General features: G+C 36.8%; 1 protein-coding gene across 1 annotated transcript in view; it reads right to left on the bottom strand.

Moving 5' to 3' along the window:
• Positions 1 to 2,605: 2,605 nt before the first annotated feature.
• si:ch211-167b20.8 overlaps positions 2,606 to 12,322 on the bottom strand; it is a 45,574-nt gene continuing 35,857 nt past the window's right edge. Inside the window, exon 4 of the mRNA XM_039774057.1 lies at positions 2,606 to 4,535. Coding sequence (XP_039629991.1) covers positions 2,973 to 4,535 — 1,563 coding nt within the window. The 3' untranslated portion in view covers positions 2,606 to 2,972. The remainder of the gene's footprint in view (positions 4,536 to 12,322) is intronic.

The following is a 12,322-nucleotide window of genomic DNA, read 5'->3' as shown; positions in this document are numbered from 1 at the left end:
CTGTAATAACAGGAGGTGCTTAGTAATTGTTTTTATAGCAATAAAAATTCCCATACAACTGGTATCATACACTATTTGAGCAGTGTTGTTTTCATTTGCATTTAACACTATAGCAGTTAGGTATGAATACAAAATGGAGTTTGAACTGGAATTGCAGTCAGCTCTAATGAAATCGAACTGGAATCGTATTGGGATAACAGGAAACAGAACTGAACACCAATAAATTCCAGGAATTTGTACTTCAAACAGAGTCTGTTTTAACTACATAAACATAATAAATCATAAATAAGCTTAGAAATCAAATAAAAGACAGTTAAGCAATTCAAATATATTCAATCAATATAAATTACTCATTCGTTTGTTTACAAATAAAATGTAAGCTTTTTCTTTTACACTTCCTTTCTGTTCAATTTTTTAAAAACAATTGATAAAAATATTACTAAGAATTACATAGTCTTGCTTAATTGACACAAGGTTTACGATGTTTGAGGATTATTTTTTTGCTGAAGGTAGTGTGACTTACGCAGAACTGATTTTGACACTGGGCATGCTCCTTTACAGTGTCAGTGTCGCTGGGAACAACAACAACAACATTTATTTATATAGCACATTTTCATACAAAAAAAAATGAAGGCGGTACACATTTCCTCCACTTTATGTTACTGTAGCTTTTTAGAATTTATGGATGTTAAACTTTTTTTTTTTAAATATTCAAGTAATCTTTTACCAGAAAGAATGATACTGTCAAATCAAAGGTTTATACTGGTGTCTCACTTCTACACTATTCCTTGCTAATTTGGTAACTGTTTACTTTGAATTCTCACTTTTTTAACTTTAAATCAATTGTCCTTTATACATCAAATACCACATTAAAGTAACCTTTAACAATGTCATAATAGTCAATATTTGAAATGTCTATCACTAAATATAAACTTAAGATATATGGTCAGGAAAAAAACCCAAAAACATGCAATTGCAAAGATTTCAGCAAATTAAATTCAGCTTCCGCAAATTCCAATTCAAATCCGGATTACAGTAGTGGCTTTAGAATGCAAACTCCACTTCCTCAGTTGAATTGGAATTGCATGAATTCATTCATGAATTGACTAACACTGAAATGGAACATGTGAGAATGTTGGCCACAAAATGTTCAGTCAAAATGTTGCACAAAATCTAGCAGGCTTTGTCAAAACCAAAGTTCAAAAGTCATGAGAGATGGTGGACTGTGCTACTAAACACACAGTCATGATCAAATGTCCAAGTCCAAATTCCCTAGCCATAAGGTTATGAAGCATAATTTCTAGAAGAGTGGTAGTAATTAAACTTTTTGAGAATGTATCTAAAGATTTGGGCAACCGATAACATGTGACATTCGTTTAAATGTTTTGTTTATGATGTCATATCAGGTGGATTCTGGAGTGTGACCTAACAATGTGGATACATGTCTTAGCAACAGGGTTACAAAATGGTAAGCAAAATAGCATCATGAAATAAAATTGAACAAAACCATAACAACAGGAAAGAACAAAACTTTAGTGATATGCGCAATATGTTTTTCAGAAATGTATTATAATACATTTTTATAGGTTCTTCACTAATATTTTTGAAACCCTGGAGCTTCAGATTATAGTTTCAAGATTATGTGGTCCATTGCTGACACTTTATTTCACTATTTTTGTTTTACTTACCATGCTGCCATTTTGGGATTCCCGTTAACGTAGACGCAACTCTAGGTTGTTAGGGGGAGTGGTCACAGAAGTCATCTGATGTCATCTCCATGACGCTTTAAATGTGGGGCACAGTATTTTCTCTAAGGAGAAAAGTGTTTGCATGTGTGTGTGATTATAGTGATTTCTGGTTTTAAAATGTTTAAAACTAATTTTTTGACTTTGATTTCGACTCTCCACTTTTTTCTACGTAATAATTTGATTAATCTCCTGTTGTGTTTCTCGTTACATTTTTGATTGACATTTTTAATTCCTGAGGGAAAATTGTTTTTTTCACATGACCCTTTGAAGTCAGAGTGCAGGGTCAGCCATTGTACAGCACCCCTGGAGCAATTTTCAGGTTAAGGGTCTTGCTCAGAGGCTGAACAGAGTAGGATCCCTTCTGGCAGTAGGGGAACTTGAACCGGCAACCTTCCAGATACCAGCACAGATTATTACTCTCAAAATCACCACTTTGTCTTACTTTGTCTGCTTCTAAAGCAGAACATCAAGAAGGTGTGATGCTCAGAAATGGGGACATGCAAAAATGATGTGACCAGGGCTTTCATTATGATATCACACAAAATAAGCATGATATGAAGTTATACTGACCTTCCATAGATAACTATGGAATGAAATGCAGGACTATTTATTCATCTTTATTCTGAACACCTCAACCACGTTTTACGTTGCAAAGGATGGTCCAAAAACATATTTCTTAAATGTTAATGGCCTTCAGTTTAATGATGCTATCATGTACAGGTTTATTGTGCCACATTCAATTATTAGTTTTAAGGTCCTTTGAAACTCCACTGAAACAATGCTTATACTTAAAAGGTTTTATAACGACTGACAAACACATTCTCCAGATCTTGCAATAAAACAATACAGAAGACAGATCCTTGTAAGATAAACTTTGTTTTTTCTTTATTATTTATGACACAGAGAAATATCTGTTAGATGGTTAGGCATATTGTAAAATAATTTATCTCCACTTATTTCTTCTTCTCTAGTAAGGCACCCTAGGTCAGCAGCAAACAATAGTAAAGGCTGCGGGAATCCCATATATTCACCCTGAAAAGACTTGTCTACAAGTTCATTAGTCTCCAGTTCTCTCAAGTGCTGTACCAAGTTATTTCTGCTACTTGTTATGCAAAAACACAAGTTAAAACACACCCACATGACAACAGCGGGCCTTAAAGTAGCACCGGCCAATTGTGTTATGTGATGGACAGGAAGACAAAAACAGCACAAAAAAAAAAGAAGTTATTTTCTCTGGTTCTCAATATACATGTAGATCAGATAAATTCCTATGATGAATGTGATTCCACCATAATTCAAGCTGACAGCTATTAAGACGAGGCAAGAAAGAAAACTGAAAGATGTACAGAGAGCTTGATTGAACAGCGGCTCTCTCACTACACATGCCAGCCCTCCTCTGGACACTTCAGTACAGCAAACTTCCTTTTGAAAATTTCCATAGTAAGACTCAGAAGTTTTCACTTCTTGCATGCCCTGTGACTCTTCCTTTGCTACACTAAATGTATCCATCTGCATTCCAACACTGGGAGCTGCACTGCTCTTCTGGTCTGAAATCTCCAACCTACTGACATCACAGCTTTTGAAAGCTCCTTGTTCTTCTTTAATAGTGTTGTCCTGCACTTGAAAATTTCTGTCAAGTTGTCCAGGATCAGGCATATCTTTGGGTATATTAAAGTCAATTTTTCTGTTGGCCAACTTGGCAGTAGGTACTTCTTCTCTGTTCTGAACTACCTTCTCCCCGTTATCAGCATCTTCAGGTTTTAATGCTGGTGTTGAAAAATATGAGATTGAACTAACAGATTTCTCTAACTTTTGCCCAAACTCATTTTCTTTATTTGAATCCAGCATGCTCTTAGATGCCATTCTGCTCTCATCAATTCTTGCAGATCTTTCTGTATTTCTTTCATCGTCAGTGTCCACTACTGCCTGATTGTCATGTTTTTCAATCATTTTTTCCTCAGCCTCCTGGTTGTCTTGTTTTTTAATCTCTTCTGCCTTTCTAGCAGGACTTGTTGAGGTAGTCTTCTCTGGCCATGCATTATCCACATTCTCAAAGGCACCTCCGGCAAGCATCTCAGTCTGTGACTTGTCCTCTTTCACTTCTGTTTCAAATCCTGATTCATCAGCATCAAATGAAATAATTTTTAATGGCAATTCTAGAGAGTGTGAAATGTTTGTTTGGTTGTTATTACCTAGGAAGGATTTGTCTTCACCTGATTGGCTAGGTGACAGAATTTTTCCTTTGCTGTCTAATTTATGATTTTCCATCACATTACTTTCCAAAGCCAATGTAAAATCCAATTGACTGTCTTTTATGGTATGCTTTTCTCTGAACTGGGATGCAGCACTGGAAAATACTACTTTTGACTCTATATCTTTGGCAAATTGCATTTCCAACATTTTACATTCTGTTTGATTTTCCAAAGTGCCTGATTCTGGCGGAGTTACAGAATCTAACCTTGAATTTATACCATTAGTAAGGCCTTGGGAAGGTACAACATTAAGGCTTACATCTGAAGGCTCTTGCACCTTTGGGATGGATGTCTCTGGCTGCTCTGGTAAAGGTGGAATGGGAGTATCTGCTGACGACTGCTTTTCTACATCAACTGAAGTTTTCCATAGTTCATTAAGTACAGTGTTTGGGATACTCTCACAAGTGGAGTGTGGGTCATGTTGATCTGGAAATAAGGGAATTCTTGAAAATGGTGCAACTTCTTCAAAGGCTGAATAAGGCTCTGCTTGGAGCTGGATATCTGGTGAAGGGCTCAGCCTGAAAACTGCAGGAATCTGAAGAGAAAATACATAAGGACAATTACTGAATAAAACAGTAAATTTATTAAAATATTTCAATTTGTTCTCATTAAATCTAGATATATTGGCAACATACACGCAAGTCATTCAAATTCTAACACAGTATTACTCCACTGAAATTAGAAAATACAGTTTTCTCACCTAAAATCATCCTCGTACTCGCCAAATGCCAGACACATTTGGGAAACCACTTAGGCCTTGGATAACCTCAAAATATTCTCAAGTACAGTGAATTCATTTACCACTAGAAAAACATTAGTTTATGCTTTTCTGTTCAAACAACTGAAATGTGATAGGGGGCACTCTCTCAACTACATGGCACTCAGAAACCACCAGAAGGTCAGAAAGAGCAAAAACTTGTTCAACTGAAAATGCACACAAGTTAGAGATATACATACCTTTGGCTAGAAGAACAAGCATTGCAGTGGCAGTAATATGTTTCAGAAATATATATCTATATATATATATATATATATATATATCTACACACGGATATACACACATTTATGTCACTCTAATACAAAAAGTAAATAATTTCTAACTATGTACTGTATGTATAATTATGTACTTATCCATACCTGTACTTTCAAAATGATTTTACATGCCAGTCAATTTTTCAGCCAAGCAATATGTTACAATTGTATTTGCTCAGACAGACAGACTGGGATAAATAACTGCAGAAGCTTAGACAAGATTTTATTAGACAAGGTGTATACTCACAAAACAACAGACACTCAAATAAGAGGAGCTACTGCCATACCCAGAGACGACCTTCTGGCCTATACAACATAAAAACAAAGACAACAAGAACCACAGCTCCCTTCTTGTCACCTATAACTCACATCTTAAAACAGTTTGAAAAATTATAAAAGAACTTCAGCTAATACTAAATAATGATGACACGCTGAGAAATGTATTGCCCGAACCTCCCCTCCTGGCATACAGACAACCACCAAACCTGCAGCAACTAACTGTCCAAAGCTCCCAAAGTTAACCAACAGATAATGGTACATCTCCCTGCCTACAAAAAAAATGTAAAATGTGTGCTCAGATTTATAATAACAGATTTTGTAGATATATCACACCTACAACAACAACACCACATAAGGGGATCATTTAATTGCAGATCGTCTAATGTGGTGGTCTACCTTAATCTGTGTATGAAAGTCCCAACACTGCACTCTATGTGGGAGAAACTAGACAAACAGTCTACCAAAGAATGAATCTGCACAGATTTAACATTAAGCAAGACAACAGGGATGTTCCTGTAGGAGCTCATTTCAACATCCATGGACACGGTGAGATGGACTTTAAAGTCATATTTCTTATGGGCAACTCTAAAACACAGCAAACACATAACATGGTTTATATACAGTGCATCCGGAAAGTATTCACAACGCATCACTTTTTCTACATTTTGTTATGTTACAGCCTTATTCCAAAATGGATTAAATTCACTTTTTTCCTCAGAATTCTACACACAACACCCCATAATGACAACGTGAAAAAAGTTTACTTGAGATTTTTGCAAATTTATTAATAATAAAAAACATTAAGAAAGCACATGTACATAATAAGTATTCACAGCCTTTGCCATGAAGCTCAAAATTGAACTCAGGTGCATCCTGTTTCCCCTGATCATCCTTGAGATGTTTCTGCAGCTGAATTGGAGTCCACCTGTGGCAAATTCAGTTGATTGGACATGATTTGGAAAGGCACACACCTGTCTATATAAAGTCCCACAGTTGACAGTTCATGTCAGAGCACAAACCAAGCATGAAGTCAAAGGAATTGTCTATAGACCTCCGAGACAGGATTGTCTCGAGGCACAAATCTGGGGAAGGTTACAGAAAAATTTCTGCTGCTTTGAAGGTCCCAATGAGCACAGTGGCCTCCATCATCTGTAAGTGGAAGAAGTTTGAAACCACCAAGACTCTTCCTAGAGCTGCCAGCCATCTAAACTGAGCGTTCGGGGGAGAAGGGCCTTAGTCAGGGAGGTGACCAAGAACTCGATGGTCACTCTGTCAGAGCTCCAGAGGTCCTCTGTGGAGAGAGGAGAACCTTCCAGAAGGACAACCATCTGTCCAGTAATCCACCAATCAGGCCTGTATGGTAGAGTGGCCAGACGGAAGCCACTCCTTAGTAAAAGGCACATGGCAGCCCGCCTGGAGTTTGCCAAAACCTGAAGGACTCTCAGACCATGAGAAACAAAATTCTCTGGTCTGATGAGACAAAGATTGAACTCTTTGGTGTGAATACCAGGCGTCACCTTTGGAGGAAACCAGGCACCGCTCATCACCAGGCCAATACCATCCCTACACTGAAGCATGGTGGTGGCAGCATCATGCTGTTGGGATGTTTTTCAGCGGCAGGAACTGGGAGACTAGTCAGGATAAAGGGAAAGATGACTGCAGCAATGTACAGAGATGTTCTGGATGTAAACCTGCTCCAGAGCGCTCTTGACCTCAGACTGGGGTGACGGTTCATCTTTCAGCAGGACAATGACCCTAAGCACACAGCCAAGATATCAAAGGAGTGGCTTCAGGACAACTCTGTGAAAGTCCTTGAGTGGCCCAGCCAGAGCCGAGACTTGAATCCGATTGAACATCTCTGGAGAGATCTTAAAATGGCTGTGCACCGACGCTTCCCATCCAACCTGATGGAGCTTGAGAGGCGCTGCAAAGAGGAATGGGCGAAACTGGCCAAGGATAGGTGTGCCAAGCTTGTGGCATCATATTCAAAAAGACTTGAGGCTGTAATTGCTGACAAAGGTGCATTGACAAAGTATTGAGCAAAGGCTGTGAATACTTATGTACATGTGATTTCTCAGTTTTTTATTTTTAATAAATATGCAAAAACCTCAAGTAAACTTTTTCACGTTGTCATTATGGGGTGTTGTGTGTAGAATTCTGAGAAAAAAAATGAATTTAATCCATTTTGGAATAAGGCTGTACCATAACAAAATGTGGAAAAAGTGATGCGCTGTGAATACTTTCCGGATGCACTGTAGAGACAAAAGTTTTACGATCAGATATGGGGACTACTTACATTTCTTTGACTGACCCAGAGAATTTGATTACTGATCCACTTTGCAAGGAAAACTCCTCAAAAACGTCAAAGACTTTGTTGGGCAGTTATCTCATCAAAATATCTTAATTGTCCTCCACTCCTGGCTAAATGTACCTTAGGCCAAAGAGGTCTGTTGATTTTTGACATTGTAGATGACCCACTTAAAAGTATATAAACACAACGGAACTCTAGTTTCTTTACTAATACTTTCCTGAAGAAGTGGGCCTGAGCTGCCTCGAAAGCTTGCATATTATAATCTGTTTAGTTAACCAATAAAAGGTTATTTTGCTGAACTTCTCATTGCATCCATAATGGCTAACATAGTACAATATCCTACTATATGCAAGTCCATGAAACAATTTCTGTTTACCACTAGACACGGAGAAAAATTACATACTGTATAATAGTTTGGGGTTTGTTGCAATTCAAACATGTTCTCCTGCCTTCTGTGGCGTTTGCCCTACAGAAGTTTAGTGAATTTTTTTGCATTTTATGTGTGGAATAATCTCAGTGCATACATACAATTTCATACCAGCCTCTTCCAGTGCTGTGATGCAGGGGTGGAAACAACGCATTTTCCAGCAGTCGTCAGCGCAGGAAATATGGCTGAGCAAAGAGCTAATCATACAGACATATACACCAAAAGCAGCATTTCTCTGCCATTTTTGAGTCACAGGTGGCAGTTGCTGAATCCCAAGCACATAAGACTTGTTCACGGTATAATTGGCCCGGCATCCAAATAAAGTATCAACAAACAGAACTGAATGAGATTTTTTTATGTGGTTTCTAATCACACTTGCTTCACCAAATGCTCATTTCAACCTTCCACACCCCTTCAAGGTTACTGTTCAATTTAATATCCATTTCATAATTGAGCTCACACTTACATGTGTGCTGCCAGTGAATTTTAAATGTGTCTCAGGGCTAGAAAGGTTGCAAAACACTGACCTAAAGCATTTACATAGAGGCCAATGTAGAGTGTCCAATCAACCTGAACAGCACATTATTGGCATGAAGAAGGAAAACTGGCATTCATGAAAATAGTGCTTGCAGCTGAACTAAATTACTGGTGGCTTTGTTTTTTTGGACATACATTATCATTTGATCAAAGAGAGGTTAGAGAGGTGAAGCAAGCATGATTAGAAACAGGATAGTCAATATTGCACAGTGTTGTTATTCCATTTACATGGGGAGAGGGAAGAGATGTGTGTGTGTGTGTGTGTGTGTGGCGGTGGTTGGAATATACAATGAACAAGTTAGTAGCTGAAATGGCTTTTTCCCCCCAACATGTACTCGCGACCCAGAGATGTGAGCTCTGTGATACAGTGACATTTAATTTAAGGAATGGGTCCTCATGTGAAACTTCAAAAGGCACAGTGTAACAGTACTTACTGGTATGCTAAGAAATGGCACTATAAGTTGTAACTTAAAGAACACTGCTTTAAAAACTAATATAGAAAGAATGTGTAGCAGACAGTGTCCAGGTATAACTGAACCCATGATGTTTAAACTGCACATCATCATGCTTCAAAGTTACACTAGAAGCAGTACTTATAAATCAGGTGTAGCATGGAGTCCTTCAGCAAATGAGTGAAAACTGTGAATATACTCTTTCTGACTCAAGGACTTCATATTCCATATCAGCAGCATTCTGTAACCTTTCTGCAACTTCCTCAAATTTATGTCTAAGAGCCAAGATTTGAAAATTAATGCTTCAAATTAAACTCATATTAGTGTTTGCTTACTTTGAATAGAATTGAATTTTCTTTCATAGCAATTGATTATGGTATAGTCTTTTACCCCGTGTAAGTTAAGAGAGATTATATCACAGATATAGCTGAGACGATTCTGTGTGTTAAGTCAGTTTTTTAGAATTAGTCTCAATGGTAGCATGGACTGAACGACCCCACTTGCGGTTTGTAAGTGGTATAGACGCAAGTTTTCTGACTCTTTAGAAATGGTTAAAATGTATTTTAAAAATTAAAGAAACAGGATATGTATGCTGTAAACAGAAATTTCTTGAAGAACAACTTTACATTTCTTAGCTATATCAATTTTTCTCTGTTTTTTGTGTCAATTGTTTTACTCTGAATTTTTACTAAAGCCTTTAAAAACGAAGATATTTTGTCTGTGCAATCATTTCAAAGTGTCAGCTATTGTCATAATTTCACGAAGCAAACTAAAGCTGCAGAACTTTGTTAATTTTGGGTAAACACAGCTACAGTATGCTTTCTTTTTTAAAGAAGATGACAATTCCCTGGTACAAACTTAAAAGTCTTATTGTGCATCATACAATCCCCATGTACTCTCACAGAAGCTTAGTACATGAAGATGTGTAAAAGTGAGTGATCACTCATCTAATTTATTTTTGCTTTTTGTGCACAGCTGTGACTACAGTATGAATAACCTATCAGACAAACATCACTGAAATGCTCTGAAACTTGGCTATTCAATAGTGAGGATTCTTTTGACTCTATGTGGCTATGTGGGATCTTTGATAAAAGCAGATTCACACAGCTGTGAAGTGCCACCTGCTTTGTTATATACGTGTGCAAATCACATATTTTAATAAAGAAAGAGAGCAGACAACATGAAAATATATTATTTATTTGAAAGAAGACACCCTAAAGTATTGAAAAATACCACTTTTGGTTTTAATTGATTTGTGGGGTTAATGCAGCGTGCACAAACAACTTTGAAAAATGGCACGTGTTCCACTGGCAGAATAACTTGTGCAAAAGTGGCTACATTTGTTTAATTTTAACTTATTACATAGCATTTTCATACTTAAATTTATCAAGTGTTCTGTCCACAGTTGTTTCTTTAATTGCACACAGTGACGGAATAACCTTCAACTCACCATAATATGGTGTTGAAATAAGTGGGTTTAAAAAAAAAACAAACAAAAAGGATAAATACTCAAATTTACCTTTCCACAAATTGTAATAAAAAGTTTGGATTTTTTTAAAATTTACAATTATATGCATACTAAAATGTTAAAGATCTACAGTAACATAGGTAGAGATGTAGGTTTTCAATAATTGGATTCAGTTTCCTGCTGGATTTTCTTCAGTGTGAAGTTTCAAGCTCTTCTCTGTTTTTTAGGATTTCATTTGGCAACTGCACTGGTGTGTAAAAACTTGCTCACTCTGTCTGTGTGTGCATGTGTGTGTGTGTGTGTGTGTGTGTGTGTGAGAGAGAGAGAGAGAGAGAAAATGTTCATTGCAATAGACTGATACTTAACTCGCTGTTAACACTGCACTGGAAAAGGGGAGTTTAGAAAACAGATGGATACAAAATGTTAAGTTTTAAAAAATTATTTAGGAGAGACTGGAGAATATTTTGCACAAAAACATGAAATTACAAAAATATTGAACACTATATTGGCAGACAATTTATACCACTTTAAACGTATAGCTCACTGTGTATTTATGGTAAATAATAGGGATGTTCTAGGACTTGTGGTGTCACAACATTTACGGTCAGGTCCAAGGCCAATAGATGTCTATAATTTTTACATATACCAACTCCTTTAATGTGGCTAGTATAAATACACAAAATATTAGTGTTGTACTTTTGTTGATGAAAAAATTGACTACAGTAATCCTGTGTTTCACCGGCTGTACATGACAACTCAAACAGGAAATATTCTTAATGCATTCCTCATATTCGCTTCCTCCTTGTGGATCAGTTTACAGTAAACATTCGATTCTGACATATGTATTTTTTAAACTGCAACAGGCATCACACTGTATAAGTGCATGATCCCAATACAAGGATTAATCTGTTCAACATTTGTGGAATACACAATTTCCATTAGAATTCCACAGACCATTTTAGCAGTAACTGGTACACAAAAGGAACCACTTCTGGAAGACTGTCCATCACAAGCCAAACCCTTGCACAGTGGGCTATTTTTTAATTCACCAAAGAACCTAACTAACAGATCTTTAGGATGAATGAGGAACCCAACAATTCACATGAACCCTCAACACAGTTAGTGGACAGTCCATGAAGTTCAATGCAGATGTCTGCACCTGTCCGGCAGCAGTACTGATCACTGTGTCAAAACAACAGTGGAATTAATTACAAATGAACACAAAATGCTGGTGAAAAACACCTTTTCAAGTCTTACAATGGACAGAAGGCAAATTCATGGTTAGTTCCTACATTGCACTTGATGCTGTAATGTAGACTCCAGCACCCAACAACCCTGAGCTGAACAATGTCACTACTTTGAGTGATGAATCGTTTTAGGTCAATTACTTAAGTCAAATATGTCATCACTATTTTTCATAATCATTTTCAATCACATAGTAATTTACAAGATAAATCTAGTGAGTCTTATGTTTGCTAACATTGTTTTAATGCTAAAAAAGTATACTTCTTCACAAAAATAGATTTGGTTTTTCAAAAAAATATTAATTATCATTTATGTTGATTAAATTTTTCTTCATTTGTTGTTGTATTTCACCTGCATAATGGATTATATTCAACACTAAACTTTGTGCAGACATCATTCATGAGGATTATTTTAGGTCTAGTAACTGCATCCTGATTCCCATAAGAAAGTTTTTGCAAACTGAAACTCTTTTGGCAAAGTATCACATATGCCTGACTGATAATACATTTTTAAACAATCCAGAAATAGAGATCCTGGTGTTCCCAAGGCACACAGTGGAATTTTGAAACAA

Source organism: Polypterus senegalus, chromosome 13, assembly GCF_016835505.1.
Source record: "Polypterus senegalus isolate Bchr_013 chromosome 13, ASM1683550v1, whole genome shotgun sequence".
In the NCBI taxonomy this organism is placed as follows: domain Eukaryota; kingdom Metazoa; phylum Chordata; class Cladistia; order Polypteriformes; family Polypteridae; genus Polypterus; species Polypterus senegalus.
The sequence above is the reverse complement of the archived record's forward strand: the minus strand, read 5'-3'. Positions and strand labels throughout refer to the sequence as shown.